The 21,465-nt window shown below is 36.3% G+C and overlaps 1 protein-coding gene across 1 annotated transcript in view; it reads right to left on the reverse strand.

Moving 5' to 3' along the window:
- Window positions 1–20,992, reverse strand: part of LOC138320546 (sulfhydryl oxidase 2-like) — a 39,937-nt gene extending 18,945 nt beyond the window's left edge. The window contains exons 1-6 of the mRNA XM_069263578.1: window positions 20,650–20,992; window positions 19,249–19,349; window positions 16,584–16,732; window positions 14,931–15,021; window positions 10,232–10,368; window positions 9,735–9,890 (exon numbers count right to left, since the gene is read on the reverse strand). Of these exons, the coding sequence (XP_069119679.1) occupies window positions 9,735–9,890; window positions 10,232–10,368; window positions 14,931–15,021; window positions 16,584–16,732; window positions 19,249–19,349; window positions 20,650–20,878 (863 nt within the window). The 5' untranslated portion in view covers window positions 20,879–20,992. The remainder of the gene's footprint in view (window positions 1–9,734; window positions 9,891–10,231; window positions 10,369–14,930; window positions 15,022–16,583; window positions 16,733–19,248; window positions 19,350–20,649) is intronic.
- Window positions 20,993–21,465: the final 473 nt, after the last annotated feature.

Here is a 21,465-nt window from a genome sequence, read left to right on the forward strand (position 1 = left end):
AGTACCCAGTCACCCAGTCTACAACAAAGTCAGGGAAAGATACACACCCAGTCTACACAACAAAGTCAAGAAATATACACACCCAGTCTACAAACAAAGTCAAGGAAATATACACACCCAAGTCTACAAACAAAGTCAGAGGAAAAATATACACAGTCTACAAACAAGTCGGGAATACACCCAGTCTACAACATAAGTCAAGGAAATATACACACCCAGTCTACAAGTCTACAACAAGTCAAGGAAATATACACACCCAGTCTACAACAAAGTCAAGGAAATATACACACCCAGTCTACAACAAAGTCAAGGAAATATATACACACCCATCAAAAGTCTACAAACAAAGTCAAGGAAATATACACACCCAGTCTACAACAAAGTCCGGGAAGATATACACACCCAGTCTACAACAAAGTCAAGGAAATATACACACCCAGTCTACAACAAAGTCAAGGAAATATACACACCCAGTCTACAACAAAGTCAAGGAAACATACACACCAGTCTACAACAAAGTCAAGGAAATATACACACCCAGTTAACAACAAAGTCAAGGAAAGTCTAACAAAGACAGGGAAAATATACACACCCAGTCTACAACAAAGTCAAGGCGAAAAATACACACCTACCCAGTCTACACAACAAAGTCAAGCGAAATATACACACCCAGTCCTACAACAAAGTCAAGGAAGAAATATACACACCCAGTCTACAACAAAAGTCAAGGAAATATACACACCCAGTCTACAACAAAGTCAAGGAAACATTACACACCCAGTCTACAACAAAGTCAAGGAAATATACACACCCAGTCTACAACAAAGTCAAGGAAATATACACACCCAGTCTACAACAAAGTCAAGGAAATATATACACACCCAGTCTACAACAAAGTCAAGGAAATATATACACACCCAGTCTACAACAAAGTCAAGGAAATCATATACACACCCAGTCTAGTCAAGGTCAAACAAATTCGTCAAGGAAACATACACACCCAGTCATACAACAAAGTCAAGAAATATACACACCCAGTCTACAACAAAGTCAAGGAAATATACACACACCAGTCTACAACAAAGTCAAGGAAATAGTACAACACCCAGTCTACAACAAAGTCAAGGAAATATACCACAACCCAGTCTACAACAAAGTCAGGAAATATACACCCAAGTCTACAACAAAGTCAAGGAAATATACACACCCAGTCTACAACAAAGTCAAGGAAATATACACACCCAGTCTACAACAAAGTCAAGGAAATATACACACCAGTCTACAACAAAGTCAAGGAAATATACACACCCAGTCTACAACAAAGTCAAGGAAATATACACACCCAGTCTACAACAAAGTCAAGGAAATATACACACCCAGTCTACAACAAAGTCAAGGAAATATACACACCCAGTCTACAACAAAGTCAAGGAAATATATACACACCCAGTCTACAACAAAGTCAAGGAAATATACACACCCAGTCTACAACAAAGTCAAGGTCATATACACACCGCAGTCTACAACAAAGTCAAGGTCATATACACACCCAGTCTACAACAAAGTCAAGGAAATATACACCACCCAGTCTACAACAAAGTCAAGGAAATATACACACCCAGTCTACAACAAAGTCAAGGAAATATACACACCCAGTCTACAAACAAAGTCAAGGAAATATACACACCCGTCTAAACAAACTACAACATAAAGTCAACAAGAAATATACACACCCAGTCTACAACAAAGTCAAGGAAATATACACACCCAGTCTACAACAAAGTCTGGCGAAATATACACACCCAGTCTACAACAAAGTCAAGGAAACATACACACCCAGTCTACAACAAAGTCAAGGAAATATACACACCCAGTCTACAACAAAGTCAAGGAAATATACACACCCAGTCTACAACAAAGTCAAGGAAATATACACACCCAGTCTACAACAAAGTCAAGGAAATATACACACCCAGTCTACAACAAAGTCAAGGTCATATACACACCCAGTCTACAACAAAGTCAAGGAAATATACACACCCAGTCTACAACAAAGTCAATATACACACCCAGTCTACAACAAAGTCAAGGAAATATACACACCCAGTCTACAACAAAGTCAAGGAAATATACACACCCAGTCTACAACAAAGTCAAGGAAATATACACACCCAGTCTACAACAAAGTCAAGGAAATATACACACCCAGTCTACAACAAAGTCAAGGAAATATACACACCCAGTCTACAACAAAGTCAAGGAAATATACACACCCAGTCTACAACAAAGTCAAGGAAATATACACACCCAGTCTACAACAAAGTCAAGGAAATATACACACCCAGTCTACAACAAAGTCAAGGAAATATACACACCCAGTCTACAACAAAGTCAAGGAAATATACACACCCAGTCTACAACAAAGTCAAGGAAATATACACACACCCAGTCTACAACAAAGTCAAGGAAATATACACACCCAGTCTACAACAAAGTCAAGGAAATATACACACACAGTCAAGGAAATATACACACCCAGTCTACAACAAAGTCAAGGAAATATACACACCCAGTCTACAACAAAGTCAAGGAAATATACACACCCAGTCTACAACAAAGTCAAGGAAATATACACACCCAGTCTACAACAAAGTCAAGGAAATATACACACCCAGTCTACAACAAAGTCAAGGTCATATACACACCCAGTCTACAACAAAGTCAAGGTCATATACACACCCAGTCTACAACAAAGTCAAGGAAATATACACACCCAGTCTACAACAAAGTCAAGGAAATATACACACCCAGTCTACAACAAAGTCAAGGAAATATACACACCCAGTCTACAACAAAGTCAAGGAAATATACACACCCAGTCTACAACAAAGTCAAGGAAATATACACACCCAGTCTACAACAAAGTCAAGGTCATATACACACCCAGTCTACAACAAAGTCAAGGAAATATACACACCCAGTCTACAACAAAGTCAAGGAAATATACACACCCAGTCTACAACAAAGTCAAGGAAATATACACACCCAGTCTACAACAAAGTCAAGGAAACATACACACCCAGTCTACAACAAAGTCTAAGAAATATACACACACAGTCTACATCAAAATCAAGGAAATATACCCACCCAGTCTACAACAAAGTCAAGGAAATATACACACCCAGTCTACACCAAGTCTACAACAACGTCAAGGAAATATACACACCCAGTCTACAACAACGTCAAGGAAATATACACACCCAGTCTACAACAAAGTCAAGGAAATATACACACCCAGTCTACAACAAAGTCAAGGAAATATACACACCCAGTCTACAACAAAGTCAAGGAAATATACACACCCAGTCTACAACAAAGTCAAGGAAATATACACACCCAGTCTACAACAAAGTCAAGGAAATATACACACCCAGTCTACAACAAAGTCAAGGAAATATACACACCCAGTCTACAACAAAGTCAAGGAAATATACACACCCAGTCTACAACAAAGTCAAGGTCATATACACACCCAGTCTACAACAAAGTCAAGGAAATATACACACCCAGTCTACAACAAAGTCAAGGAAATATACACACCCAGTCTACAACAAAGTCAAGGAAATATACACACCCAGTCTACAACAAAGTCAAGGAAATATACACACCCAGTCTACAACAAAGTCAGGGAAATATACACACCCAGTCTACAACAAAGTCAAGGAAATATACACACCCAGTCTACAACAAAGTCAAGGAAATATACACACCCAGTCTACAACAAAGTCAAGGAAATATACACACCCAGTCTACAACAAAGTCAAGGAAATATACACACACACCCAGTCTACAACAAAGTCAAGGAAATATACACACCCAGTCTACAACAAAGTCAAGGAAATATACACACCCAGTCTACAACAAAGTCAAGGAAATATACACACCCAGTCTACAACAAAGTCAAGGAAATATACACACCCAGTCTACAACAAAGTCAAGGAAATATACACACCCAGTCTACAACAAAGTCAAGGAAATATACACACCCAGTCTACAACAAAGTCAAGGAAATATACACACCCAGTCTACAACAAAGTCAAGGAAATATACACACCCAGTCTACAACAAAGTCTAGGAAATATACACACCCAGTCTACAACAAAGTCAAGGAAATATACACACCCAGTCTACAACAAAGTCAAGGAAATCATATACACACCCAGTCTACAACAAAGTCAAGGAAATATACACACCCAGTCTACAACAAAGTCAAGGAAATATACACACCCAGTCTACAACAAAGTCAAGGAAATATACACACCCAGTCTACAACAAAGTCAAGGAAAATACACACCACTACACAAGTCAGGAATACACACCCAGTCTACAACAAAGTCAAGGAAATATACACACCCAGTCTACAACAAAGTCAAGGAAAATATACACACCCAGTCTACAACAAAGTCAAGGAAATATACACACCCAGTCTACAACAAAGTCAAGGAAATATACACACCCAGTCTACAACAAAGTCAAGGAAATATACACACCCAGTCTACAACAAAGTCAAGGAAATATACACACCCAGTCTACAACAAAGTCAAGGAAATATACACACCCAGTCTACAACAAAGTCAAGGAAATATACACACCCAGTCTACAACAAAGTCAAGGAAATATACACACCCAGTCTACAACAAAGTCAAGGAAATATACACACCCAGTCTACACCCAGTCTACAACAAAGTCAAGGAAATATACACACCCAGTCTACAACAAAGTCAAGGAAATATACACACCCAGTCTACAACAAAGTCAAGGAAATATACACACCCAGTCTACAACAAAGTCAAGGAAATATACACACCCAGTCTACAACAAAGTCAAGGAAATATACACACCCAGTCTACAACAAAGTCAAGGAAATATACACACCCAGTCTACAACAAAGTCAAGGAAATATACACACCCAGTCTACAACAAAGTCAAGGAAATATACACACCCAGTCTACAACAAAGTCAGGGAAATATACACACCCAGTCTACAACAAAGTCAAGGAAATATACACACCCAGTCTACAACAAAGTCAAGGAAATATACACACCCAGTCTACAACAAAGTCAAGGAAATATACACACCCAGTCTACACCCAGTCTACAACAAAGTCAAGGAAATATACACACCCAGTCTACAACAAAGTCAAGGAAATATACACACCCAGTCTACAACAAAGTCAAGGAAATATACACACCCAGTCTACAACAAAGTCAAGGAAATATACACACCCAGTCTACAACAAAGTCAAGGAAATATACACACCCAGTCTACAACAAAGCTGGGAAATATACACACCCAGTCTACAACAAAGTCAAGGAAATATACACACCCAGTCTACAACAAAGTCAAGGAAATATACACACCCAGTCTACAACAAAGTCAAGGAAATATACACACCCAGTCTACAACAAAGTCAAGGAAATATACACACCCAGTCTACAACAAAGTCAAGGAAATATACACACCCAGTCTACAACAAAGTCAAGGAAATATACACACCCAGTCTACAACAAAGTCAAGGAAATATACACACCCAGTCTACAACAAAGTCAAGGAAATATACACACCCAGTCTACAACAAAGTCAAGGAAATATACACACCCAGTCTACAACAAAGTCAAGGTCATATACACACCCAGTCTACAACAAAGTCAAGGAAATATACACACCCAGTCTACAACAAAGTCAAGGAAATATACACACCCAGTCTACAACAAAGTCAAGGAAATATACACACCCAGTCTACAACAAAGTCAAGGAAATATACACACCCAGTCTACAACAAAGTCAAGGAAATATACACACCCAGTCTACAACAAAGTCAAGGAAATATACACACCCAGTCTACAACAAAGTCAAGGAAATATACACACCCAGTCTACAACAAAGTCAAGGAAATATACACACCCAGTCTACAACAAAGTCAAGGAAATATACACACCCAGTCTACAACAAAGTCAAGGAAATATACACACCCAGTCTACACCCAGTCTACAACAAAGTCAAGGAAATATACACACCCAGTCTACACCCAGTCTACAACAAAGTCAAGGAAATATACACACCCAGTCTACAACAAAGTCAAGGAAATATACACACCCAGTCTACAACAAAGTCAAGGAAATATACACACCCAGTCTACAACAAAGTCAAGGAAATATACACACCCAGTCTACAACAAAGTCAAGGAAATATACACACCCAGTCTACAACAAAGTCAAGGAAATATACACACCCAGTCTACAACAAAGTCAAGGAAATATACACACCCAGTCTACAACAAAGTCAAGGAAATATACACACCCAGTCTACAACAAAGTCAAGGAAATATACACACCCAGTCTACACCCAGTCTACAACAAAGTCAAGGAAATATACACACCCAGTCTACAACAAAGTCAAGGAAATATACACACCCAGTCTACAACAAAGTCAAGGAAATATACACACCCAGTCTACAACAAAGTCAAGGAAATATACACACCCAGTCTACAACAAAGTCAAGGAAATATACACACCCAGTCTACAACAAAGTCAAGGAAATATACACACCCAGTCTACAACAAAGTCAAGGAAATATACACACCCAGTCTACAACAAAGTCAAGGAAATATACACACCCAGTCTACAACAAAAGTCAAGGAAATATACACACCCAGTCTACAACAAAGTCAACAAACAAAGTCAAGGAAATATACACACCCAGTCTACAACAAAGTCAAGGAAATATACACACCCAGTCTACAACAAAGTCAAGGAAATATACACACCCAGTCTACAACAAAGTCAAGGAAATATACACACCCAGTCTACAACAAAGTCAAGGAATATATACACACCCAGTCTACAACAAAGTCAAGGAAATATACACACCCAGTCTACAACAAAGTCAAGGAAATATACACACCCAGTCTACAACAAAGTCAAGGAAATATACACACCCAGTCTACAACAAAGTCAAGGAAATATACACACCCAGTCTACAACAAAGTCAAGGAAATATACACACCCAGTCTACAACAAAGTCAAGGAAATATACACACCCAGTCTACAACAAAGTCAAGGAAATATACACACCCAGTCTACAACAAAGTCAAGGAAATATACACACCCAGTCTACAACAAAGTCAAGGAAATATACACACCCAGTCTACAACAAAGTCAAGGAAATATACACACCCAGTCTACAACAAAGTCAAGGAAACAGTCTACACCCAGTCTACAACAAAGTCAAGCAAATATACACACCCAGTCTACAACAAAGTCAAGGAAATATACACACCCAGTCTACACAACAAAGTCAAGGAAATATACACACCCAGTCTACAACAAAGTCAAGGAAACATACACACCCAGTCTACAACAAAGTCAAGGAAATATACACACCCAGTCTACAACAAAAGTCAAGGTCATATACACACCCAGTCTACAACAAAGTCAAGGAAATATACACACCCAGTCTACAACAAAGTCAAGGAAATATACACACCCAGTCTACAACAAAGTCAAGGAAATATACACACCCAGTCTACAACAAAGTCAAGGAAATATACACACCCAGTCTACAACAAAGTCAAGGAAATATACACACCCAGTCTACAACAAAGTCAAGGAAATATACACACCCAGTCTACAACAAAGTCAAGGAAATATACACACCCAGTCTACAACAAAGTCAAGGAAATATACACACCCAGTCTACAACAAAGTCAAGGAAATATACACACCCAGTCTACAACAAAGTCAAGGAAATATACACACCCAGTCTACAACAAAGTCAAGGAAATATACACACCCAGTCTACAACAAAGTCAAGGAAATATACACACCCAGTCTACAACAAAGTCAAGGAAATATACACACCCAGTCTACAACAAAGTCAAGGAAATATACACACCCAGTCTACAACAAAGTCAAGGAAACATACACACCCAGTCTACAACAAAGTCAAGGAAATATACACACCCAGTCTACAACAAAGTCAAGGAAATATACACACCCAGTCTACAACAAAAGTCAAGGAAATATACACACCCAGTCTACAACAAAGTCAAGGAAATATACACACCCAGTCTACAACAAAGTCAAGGAAATATACACACCCAGTCTACAACAAAGTCAAGGAAATATACACACCCAGTCTACAACAAAGTCAAGGAAATATACACACCCAGTCTACAACAAAGTCAAGGAAATATACACACCCAGTCTACAACAAAGTCAAGGAAATATACACACCCAGTCTACACCCAGTCTACAACAAAGTCAAGGAAATATACACACCCAGTCTACAACAAAGTCAAGGAAATATACACACCCAGTCTACAACAAAGTCAAGGAAATATACACACCCAGTCTACAACAAAGTCAAGGAAATATACACACCCAGTCTACAACAAAGTCAAGGTCATATACACACCCAGTCTACAACAAAGTCAAGGAAATATACACACCCAGTCTACAACAAAGTCAAGGAAATATACACACCCAGTCTACAACAAAGTCAAGGAAATATACACACCCAGTCTACAACAAAGTCAAGGAAATATACACACAACCCAGTCACAGGAATATACACACCCAGTCTACAACAAAGTCAGAAATATACACACCCAGTCTACAACAAAGTCAAGGAAATATACACACCCAGTCTACAACAAAGTCAAGGAAATATACACACCCAGTCTACAACAAAGTCAAGGAAATATACACACCCAGTCTACAACAAAGTCAAGGAAATATACACACCCAGTCTACAACAAAGTCAAGGAAATATACACACCCAGTCTACAACAAAGTCAAGGAAATATACACACCCAGTCTACACCCAGTCTACAACAAAGTCAAGGAAATATACACACCCAGTCTACAACAAAGTCAAGGAAATATACACACCCAGTCTACAACAAAGTCAAGGAAATATACACACCCAGTCTACAACAAAGTCAAGGAAATATACACACCCAGCCTACAACAAAGTCAAGGTCATATACACACCCAGTCTACAACAAAGCTGGGGAAATATACACACCCAGTCTACAACAAAGTCAAGGAAATATACACACCCAGTCTACAACAAAGTCAAGGAAATATACACACCCAGTCTACAACAAAGTCAAGGAAATATACACACCCAGCCTACAACAAAGTCAAGGTCATATACACACCCAGTCTACAACAAAGTCTAGGAAATATACACACCCAGTCTACAACAAAGTCAAGGAAATATACACACCCAGTCTACAACAAAGCTGGGGAAATAAGTTGGCAAAACAGACAAATTGTTGTCTTCAAAATCATGTTGCATCAACACAAAGAGGAATATTGACACCATTCTTAATTTTCAAATATTGTCTCCTTGTTATTGATTTTAGTAATATTTCTAAAGAAGTTCCCTTAGTCTGGCAGAATGGTGCATCTATCAAAAAATTTGTGGGTTTTGTAGAAAAAGCATGAAATTTGCAAGAATATAGAACATCATAACCCGAATAATTTTTGATATGGTGCCAAGTAATGTTTTTCCAAGATGGGCGCCATATCCAATATGGCTAACAGGACAATAATACTGATTATGGTCAATTTTAAATATCAGTAAAAGTACGAGTTTAACCCTACACCGTATTTAACCTCATTCAAATAATATGTATCTACTGTGAAAAATAAAATGCCCAACTACCTTGTTGTGACATGCAACTGTTCGCCATCGTCCTTGTCCTGCAGTTCTTCCACTAGATGCTCTGATTGGTCCCCCTTATCAACATATTCCACCGATTCCTGTCCTCCACGAATACTTAGCAATGCATCCCTAAAGTGTTCCCTTGTTGCTCCCTTCCTACACATAGCAAAAACACAAAAAAATAATCTAGAATATAAGCACATTTTTGCGCATGGGGTTTAATTGTGCAAATCTTATGATTGAGGTAAAATCATAAAATGTTATCACCAATATTACCATCTACTTCAATTATCTTACAAGGTATTTCAATAAATTTTCAAATCTGAAAGTCAATCTCTTTGACATGGATTTGATATATCTATTGCAAAATAGTAAGTGCTGTTTACAGTAAATCATTCAAATATTTGTTTTTAAAGATGATTTTTAATGATTGATAATTTGTACAGGTATCAAATTTCTATTGGGATTGTAGAGTTAAACACAAGTTGTATACTCACTCAGCCAGCTGTTTGTACATCCCATTCGCATCCAGAAGGTACAGAGAAGGGAAATAGTTGATTCCAAACTTGATCATGAGTGGTTTCAGGGCCCGTCTCAGAAGTATATCCTTGTAGCCACTCATATCTAGTATCACCTACACAAATATACATTGTGTATATAGAGGATATCCCTGTAGCCACTCATATCTAGTATCACCTACACAAATATCCATTGTTTATATAGAGGATACCTACACAAATATACATTGTTTATATAGAGGATATCCCTGTAGCCACTCATATCTAGTATCACCTACACAAATATACATTGTTTATATAGAGGATATCCCTGTAGCCACTCATATCTAGTATCACCTACACATATATACATTGTTTATATAGAGGATATCCCTGTAGCCACTCATATCTAGTATCACCTACACAAATATACATCATATATATAGAGGATATCCCTGTAGCCACTCATATCTAGTATCACCTACACAAATATACATTGTTTATATAGAGGATATCCCTGTAGCCACCCATATCTAGTATCACCTACACAAATATACATTGTATATATAGAGGATATCCCTGTAGCCACTCATATCTAGTATCACCTACACAAATATACATCATATATATAGAGGATATCCCTGTAGCCACTCATATCTAGTATCACCTACACAAATATACATTGTATATATAGAGGATATCCCTGTAGCCACTAATATCAAGTATCACCTACATAAATATACATTGTGTATATAGAGGATATCCCTGTAGCCACTCATATCTAGTATCACCTACACATATACACATCATTTATATAGAGGATATCCCTGTAGCCACTCATATTTAGTATCACCTACACAAATATACATCATATATATAGAGGATATCCCTGTAGCCACTCATATCTAGTATCACCTACACAAATATACATTGTATATATAGAGGATATCCCTGTAGCCACTCATATCTAGTATCACCTACACAAATATACATTGTATATATAGAGGATATCCCTGTAGCCACTCATAACTAGTATCACCTACACATATACACATTGTATATATAGAGGATATCCCTCTAGCCACTCATATCTAGTATCACCTACACAAATATACAATGTATATATAGAGGATATCCCTGTAGCCACTCATATCTAGTATCACCTACACAAATATACATTGTATATATAGAGGATATCCCTGTAGCCACTCATATCTAGTATCACCTACACAAATATACATTGTATATATAGAGGATATCCCTGTAGCCACTCATATCTAGTATCACCTACACAAATATACATTGTTTATATAGAGGATATCCTTGTAGCCACTCATATCTAGTATCACCTACACAAATATACATTGTGTATATAGAGGATATCCCTGTAGCCACTCATATCTAGTATCACCTACACAAATATACATTGTTTATATAGAGGATATCCCTGTAGCCACTCATATCTAGTATCACCTACACATATATACATTGTTTATATAGAGGATATCCCTGTAGCCACTCATATCTAGTATCTTCTACACAAATATACATTGTATATATAGAGGATATCCCTGTAGCCACTCATATCTTGTATCACCTACACAAATATACATTGTATATATAGAGGATATCCCTGTAGCCACTCATATCTAGTATCACCTACACATATACACATCATATATATAGAGGATATCCCTGTAGCCACTCATATCTAGTATCACCTACACATATATACATTGTATATATAGAGGATATTAGGGCTGCCGCGGTTCACCGGTATATTGGGGTATTGCAATACACCACCAAAAAATATTGTACCGCGATACAGTTTACCTGTACCGGTTTTTTACGATATATTTTCTTAGTATCATAATTTCATTAATTTGATATAATTGTCCTGTCATTAAAACAAAACCAGCAAGTTGTATTTGTTTTCCTTTCCGATAATATGAAGCCATGTGGGTATCCTTTTCGTTTTCATTCGATTCAGATGTCGGTCAAATGTTTGTAACTAACGTGTATAATGTTCAAATGATTCAAACATTTGCATGACGTTGAATATAAACAATATGACATTAGGCTAGTTTCTGAAATATTATCAAGCTGATTCGCTCCATCAATCAACAATACCGGAACATCTAATTCTCTAAACACATTTAAGGCCCGGTGAATACATGGCTGCAGGGATTTTGCCAGCTTTTTCAGGCTTCATCGTCCGCCGCCATTTTCGATTTCCTACACGTGTCAAAACAACACTGCAAGCCGGTCAGCCCTTTGAAGTTTAATCACGATCGTAAGCTTATTTTGCCAGGACAATTGTACGTAAATTTGTTCATCATTTAGGTTCAAAAGTGTAAATATTTGCAGACACTATCATGTTTAGTTATTGCATTATTAGGTTACGATCGTCTGTAACAGTTAGCCTAGCGTTTTCACAAACAGACTCGTATTTTTTTAAAACAAGAACACATTTGAACATTTTTGTTACTCAACAACATGGTTCAAATCGATGTAAAACTACATAACATAGCACTGTATGTTTGTATAATGTAATGGGTGTTTTTATTATGGAATATATACAAAATAGACAACACATATGTTAAGGTCAAAATATTGCAATACATATCACAATACAGTTGTTGTGTATCGCAATATATCGTGGTACGCTTCTGCCTTATCGCGGCAGCCCTAGAGGATATCCCTGTAGCCACCCATATTTAGAATCACCAACACAAATATACATTGTATATATAGAGGATATCCCTGTAGCCACTAATATCTAGTATCACCTACATAAATATACATTGTGTATATAGAGGATATCCCTGTAGCCACTCATATCTAGTATCACCTACACATATACACATCATTTATATAGAGGATATCCCTGTAGCCACTCATATTTAGTATCACCTACACAAATATACATCATATATATAGAGGATATCCCTGTAGCCACTCATATCTAGTATCACCTACACAAATATACATTGTATATATAGAGGATATCCCTGTAGCCACTCATATCTAGTATCACCTACACAAATATACATTGTATATATAGAGGATATCCCTGTAGCCACTCATAACTAGTATCACCTACACATATACACATTGTATATATAGAGGATATCCCTCTAGCCACTCATATCTAGTATCACCTACACAAATATATATATATAGAGGATATCCCTGTAGCCACTCATATCTAGTATCACCTACACAAATATACATTGTTTATATAGAGGATATCCTTGTAGCCACTCATATCTAGTATCACCTACACAAATATACATTGTGTATATAGAGGAGATATCCCTGTAGCCACTCATATCTAGTATCACCTACACAAATATACATTGTTTATATAGAGGATATCCCTGTAGCCACTCATATCTAGTATCACCTACACATATATACATTGTTTATATAGAGGATATCCCTGTAGCCACTCATATCTAGTATCTTCTACACAAATATACATTGTACATATAGAGGATATCCCTGTAGCCACTCATATCTTGTATCACCTACACAAATATACATTGTATATATAGAGGATATCCCTGTAGCCACTCATATCTAGTATCACCTACACATATACACATCATATATATAGAGGATATCCCTGTAGCCACTCATATCTAGTATCACCTACACAAATATACATTATATATATAGAGGATATCCCTGTAGCCACTCATATCTAGTATCATCTACACAAATATACATTGTATATATAGAGGATATCCTTGTAGCCACTCATATCTAGTATCACCTACACATATACACATTGTATATATAGAGGATATCCCTGTAGCCACTCATATCTAGTATCACCTACACAAATATACACTGTATATATAGAGGATATCCTTGTAGCCACTCATATCTAGTATCACCTACACAAATACACATTGTATATATAGAGGATATCCCTGTAGCCACTCATATCTAGTATCACCTACACATATACACATTGTATATATAGAGGATATCCCTGTAGCCACTCATATCTAGTATCACCTACACAAATATACATTGTATATATAGAGGATATCCTTGTAGCCACTCATATCTAGTATCACCTACACATATACACATTGTATATATAGAGGATATCCCTGTAGCCACTCATATCTAGTATCACCTACACAAATATACATTGTATACACAGAAATCTTATATATGGGTCTGTTGGGTCAACAGGGATATCTCTATCAACTCAAGTAAAAAAATTGTCTGGTCAACCCAAAACATGAGAGGGTTGATAGCCAATATCTTTCACGAGAGTAGAGATATCCCTGTCCACCTGACAAACCCACATTTGATCATTTTTTCTTCCATACTTTAACGAAAAATTGTGAAAATCTAGAAGTAAAGAAACATTTTCATAGTGCCGTTTATATCACATGGACATCACAATGTGTCAAAATTATGATGTAATTGACAATGATTCAAGTTGTGCATGTATTGATGTCTAGAGCATATGAGCTGTCTTTTTCCTACCCTGGTAAAAGACAGGGTTTTCTTTTTTTTTCTTAATAACTGTCAAGTAACACTGTCAAGTAAGGGAGAAGTATGTATCACTTCACTACACAAGGGGAGTAAATGTAGGATTGGATTTGATACTTTGATATCAGCCGAGAAAGATGAGACAACGATGCCAAATCCAATGGCAGCAAATAATCCGCCTTACCTCTCTTCCAGTATCGGAATATTCCTCCTCAAAAATAAGGGCCACATGTTTGTGATGGTCTTTGGCTTCACCCCAGATATGCTCAAGTGACCTGTAACAGTGTTAATCACTTATATTTTGTGAGTACATAAGTGTATGTACCGTAATCTGAGTACATTAGTGTATGTACCGTAATCTGAGTACATTAGTGTATGTACCGTAATCTGAGTACATTAGTGTATGTACCGTAATCTGAGTACATTAGTGTATGTACCGTAATCTGAGTACATTAGTGTATGTACCGTAATCTGAGTACATTAGTGTATGTACCGTAATCTGAGTACATTAGTGTATGTACCGTAATCTGAGTACATTAGTGTATGTACCGTAATCTGAGTACATTAGTGTATGTACCGTAATCTGAGTACATTAGTGTATGTACCGTAATCTGAGTACATTAGTGTATGTACCGTAATCTGAGTACATTAGTGTATGTACCGTAATCTGAGTACATTAGTGTATGTACCGTAATCTGAGTACATTAGTGTATGTACCGTAATCTGAGTACATTAGTGTATGTACCGTAATCTGAGTACATTAGTGTATGTACCGTAATCTGAGTACATTAGTGTATGTACCGTAATCTGAGTACATTAGTGTATGTACCGTAATCTGAGTACATTAGTGTATGTACCGTAATCTGAGTACATTAGTGTATGTACCGTAATCTGAGTACATTAGTGTATGTACCGTAATCTGAGTACATTAGTGTATGTACCGTAATCTGAGTACATTAGTGTATGTACCGTAATCTGAGTACATTAGTGTATGTACCGTAATCGTAATCTGAGTACATTAGTGTATGTACCGTAATCTGAGTACATTAGTGTATGTACCGTAATCTGAGTACATTAGTGTATGTACCGTAATCTGAGTACATTAGTGTATGTACCGTAATCTGTAATCTGAGTACATTAGTGTATGTACCGTAATCTGAGTACATTAGTGTATGTACCGTAATCTGAGTACATTAGTGTATGTACTGTAATCTGAGTACATTAGTGTATGTACCGTAATCAACCCAATAAGTACCCAGGACATTTAAAAAATGTGTAGTTTTGATCTTCATTTATGCCCAGCACGGGCAATTGAAATTGAGGCCTCAGAAAGGAAGATGGAGGCTTATAGGCATTTGGTTGCTTATTGGGTCAAATACAGTGCTTCATTTTGAGAACTCATCTATTTCAAAAGACATTTTTTGCGAATAGTTGGGCATAATTTCATGATTCCTGGTCTTAAAATGGTGTCAATTTCGCAAATGACACGAATATTTACATAAAAAATTATTAAAAAATAAACGCTGTGTCATATACATGAACACAGTTAGGTGAACATGCTTTATATATATTGACATATGTTTATAATACCCTGTGTTATGGTGCATAGCCAACAGTGCAGGTACAGCTGTATTATATGAAGCAAAATCATCTGTATACAATGCATTGATTAAACACCAACTATGAATACTATCTAAGATAACCCAGGTTTAAACTTTAGGTCAAATTGTAAAGGTCACATTGGGAAGTCAATTAACAATATATACATGTATGTACATTTTTGTGTGTATTTATAAGAATAAACAATGAAATGTAGTAATAAGAAGAGTGCACTTACTCTAGTGGTTGAAGGTTTGGCCAAAAGTCTATTGCTAAATGTTTGTTGACTTCAGTAACAAACTCCACCATTTGTGCTTTCAACATTTTTGGGTCCTGATCATGGAATTCAACACCAGATTCATTCTTGGAGGAGTGTGGGGGCAGTAGCTATATATATAGAAACAAGAAGTAAATACATTCATTTATGAATAGTGTACAATAATGTCTGGGGAGGTCAATGCAGCCTTATATTGGTCATGGACAATAGTTTAATACAGAATGAATCTGAACTAATACTGCAAATCAAAGTACTCAAAGTACTGCAAATACAACGCAGCAGAAACAGAAAAATAAAATGAAATCAAATAAATTTCCAAAATCAAAATATATAAACCATATTATAAAGACTTTGATATCAATTATTTCAAGAACATTCAACTGATCACAGAAAATACATGTTTTGTTTGACATTTTTCTTAATTAAAGTTCCTACATAAAAATTACAAAGAAAACAAAAGTCTTCATTAAAATGAGTTTGTATCCTTTAACCCTTAGACTGCTACACGCGACTATATACGCGTTGGTTTAAATGGCCCTCAGTGCTACACGCGTAAAAAGACGTTTTTTGACTCCGAGTTTTCAACCGGCGGTCCGATCGTCAAATCTCCCTCCTGTTGCTAAAATTATGACTGAAAATGAAAGTAGAATGCTTCCGATTGGTTCTAGTGTAATTACATTCGATATTCTCGGGATTATACCCTAAAAATAACCACAGGTGTGGAGGAATTCGAATGGTATACTGACTCGTCAAAATGGCCGCTCCGATAGATCGAAGTGATGAAGAACGTGTACAACAGTTCTTTGCTAGCGATGTGTCAGAAGTTGAAAGTAAATTTGAAGGGTCAGATACTTTAGATTGGGATCCAATAGAAGGCAAAATTATTTTAATTTCTCCTATAAATAAGTGTGTGCCCGATGCCAACACAGAACATGAGGCAGCCCCCCACGCGGCCGGCTGCCGTGTTGACAGACGACAAGATTGACTTTCACAGGCGAGTTGAACTTGAAATTAATGCACAACATGAATAAATGTAAACTAGTTGCTTTTAAAAGCATTTTTGGATGATTACAATATAGAAAATATAGTTGTTCACACAAATTTGTTTATATTATCTACACGAAGTTTACCGTCAATGACCGGCATGTTGAAAGAAAACATGAACGAAAAATGACACTGGGATTACGTTTTATGAGATGCAGGTGTTTCTTTTACGTTGATAACGGCTATGGGTTTTATCCAGATTAAGTGATTTACACCACTGTTGGTCAAGTCATGATGCATTTGAAAAACAATTTTTCAGAAATTGTTTAGGATCGTTTTCTAGTTATATTGTCTAATTAACTTTCACCTGACTGAAAATGACTTACCTGGACTCACCTGAGCTATAACAATACTTTTAAGGGTAACTTGGTCTAAGATAGAGATAATATGTGGTGCATAATGCAAATGCATACACTATGTGATGATAGACCAGAAATTAAACAGGAAACTAGCTTCTTTCCTTCATGAACAATTATCAAGATTTTGTTTGTGAATATTAATTAGTTTTAGAAGTTTTTACCTGGATTTTTTCAAAGACTTAATAACCAAATGAAGTCATATGCTTCTTAATACTAAGGTTACTCTATTAAATTGGTTTTATTTCATAATTTTAATTGAGTTTTCTTGTTATTATTTGATACAACCTAATATTTTTACCTTTAGTCACCTGTATTGTTACCTGTATGCTTAACGAGAAGTATATTTGCGGAATAAACAACATCAATATAAACTACAGGCAATAACAAACAATTTTCATATAACTTTTATTCACATAATGCAAATAGTTTTCAAGATATAATCATTTATAATTAAGTTATCATTTCCCTGGATTTTACAAAATTAATGCAGCACTGAGAGCCATTACTATACAAACCATTGCAGCAGCCTAAGGGTTAAATATCATTTTTTTTATGTTGCACATACACTTATTTTGGTAAAACCATGCACATATGAGGACAGCCTTATACATTATTTTGCCTTTACCTCAGATCTGTGTTTAACATTCATTTAAAAACATTATTTTAAAGTACAGAAAAAGGGCATATGATTAGTTTACTTTAAAACTCTTCTGTCTATAAGCCTTAGCTCTATAGTAAGTTATCATTAACAGAGATTATGTAAGTTGGACAGAGGAGTCACCAGTAGGCAACAGTTGACCTAGATGGGCTGTGTATTATATAAAACTCTGTGTATTCTATACACACTCTGTGTATTCTACCAATCAGAAGGCAGTCTTCCCATGACTACCGATTGGTCCAAAGGAATATTATTCAATGAATAGGGAATTTATGAATGGAAGTTTATGAATGAAATGGTTCAAGAGGTCACCACTATATGTCATTGTAGGGCAAGTCCTACTCAGTCTTACACATCAATAGTAAACCGGATAGCATTAATACAACCGCTAGTCGCGTTGTATTAAAAATGTACTCACAAAATTCAAAAATTTGCAATTACATCTTCTGTAGATGTGTATCTACACCCCAAAAATCCTATTTTTAGAGAGTAGAGAACTTTGTTACTTTGTGTACTTCAAGTAAAGTAGTAAGTTTTTTATCAAAAAACATATAAAAGTATTTACCCGCATTGTCGGGTATCCTTTTATGTTGTAGTTCCTACATATCTCCAGGTTTTCTGTTGTAGAACAGTCAATGGCACCTACTCTGATAACAGTCTGCCATCCTGAAATGTAAACATGTACACCACTGATAGTCGGGTTGAGATATTGATCCTTGTCCACTTGACAGATCCATGATGGATTCTTTTCTTCAATACTTAATAGAAAAAACATGAAATTTCCACTGCTTTCCAGCTTTTTTTATCACATCATTAGTTATCATTTCCTTAGCAACCCTTGGATATGGACAGAAAAATCTTCATACAACTATACAAATTGCTTATTCCATCACACCTTAAATACGCTTCACCAGCTTGAATCCTTGAAAAGAGTCCAATGCCACACTACTAAACTAGTCAAAAACATAGCTCACAAGTCATACTACTAACGACTGTTGGATTTAGGAATCTCTCCACTGGAATATAGACGACTCCATGGATATATGGTTGAATGTTTTAGAATAATCCAGGAAATAGATCAATGTGACCGTGAAAATCTTTCTAGCGACAACCAAAGAACGCTGATGTGTGGGAATAGATATAAGTTATTAAAGAATTATTGTAGACAGGCCATTAGGAAATATAACTTTTCCCAATGTGTCATAAACACCTGAAATACGTACATTACAAGATAATGTTGTTGATGCAGAAGATATCAACAAAGTCAAGGGTAGACTGAACAGTTTCTGGAATCATCATGATTTGAAATTTAACCCTAGCTGTTTTCACAACCTAACCAAAGTGAAAGTATCAAATGTGACAGGACATAGAGACTTATGGTCTGTATTATGAAGACAGCTGGTAACAGGTTACATTAATAGACAAGGTAATGATTTCTATTGGTCACCTTATCGTTGCTATTTTCTCATAATATACAAATTGCCTCAAATCTGGACAGATTGCTATAATCAGATAAAGTATTCATTTGTAGAAAAGACCAAAGTAATTGGCCCTTCTCTGGTGTAATTGCTTTGTAAGCAGTCTGAATATATATAGGAAATAACCTGGACCGATACCAATATTATCAGCGAATTCCATGATATCATATAGTAGTATGCTCTGGCCCTACACCAGACATCTATCTGTCATAGTGTCTGAAGTCTTAGTCTAACTAACTTAGGCTAGCATCCGAGATGCTTTTGTTCTTTTTTGGGATATCCTATCTATACAATTTCAATATTCAAATGCATTATCAATAGGCAACTTAGTCAATTTAAGAACAGGATACTATGAAAAAGTATGACATGCTCTTTAACTTGGACAGAAAAAAATAAAATAAAATATGACACATACAGTACAACTCTTACTGTTCAATGTAGTTTTGTAAAAGCTAGATAATCTTATATTACATGATTGTTTCCTTTACCTTTGACATCTGTAGCGATTGACTTCCATACAGGAGCAAATCTCTTACAATGTCCACACCAGCTGTTGTAAAATTCTATTATCCACGCGTTTTGTACAGAAAATACATTTTGTGCGAAATTCTCATCCGTTAGAATCACAACGTCGTCAGATGGGGAATACAAACCACCATTGATTGGAGTGAAAAAAAGAAAAACCAAAAATAAAGTTATGGAACTTTTCAAAAGCATGTCTTCGTTCAGTGTCCTACATATCGTTGAATATTGGGGTCGATGCCGGGACGACAATAAACAATAAGGGAAGCAGGTGCAACTTCTGAAACGTCAACACGTTCACATCATCAATGTCATTCAGGCGCTTAGGCGCTCTCTAAATTTCGACACTATACTGTGTGTCGGTGAGGTGGTTTCCGGATCAGCTTATTGGTTATGAACTGCACGTGTTCATTTTTATTTTGAAGGCTTGGTCAAGACTGTGTATTGATTAAGAAATATATATATGAACCTAACATAGTGTACTTGACGTTACACCATTTTTTTTTATCCTCGATCCAAGGGTAGCTGCAATATTGTAGCTCAAAAGACTTTGACAGAAAACAGTGGTCGAAAGGTATAGTATGCCGAGAACATAAATTCGTTTTACTCCAGGGGTTCCGATCACTTGCAAACGATCTCTACACCCCTGGACTATCTCATATTACATCTGAAATCAAAGATGTCCTCTCAAGGCTCCTTTAAAGCCACAGTCTTTTGGTGTAATAACCAGAAATTTATTATATCCTAGCCATGTACATAATTGATATGTTTTAATATAATTT

Source organism: Argopecten irradians, chromosome 4 (assembly GCF_041381155.1).
Source record: "Argopecten irradians isolate NY chromosome 4, Ai_NY, whole genome shotgun sequence".
NCBI lineage: Eukaryota > Metazoa > Mollusca > Bivalvia > Pectinida > Pectinidae > Argopecten > Argopecten irradians.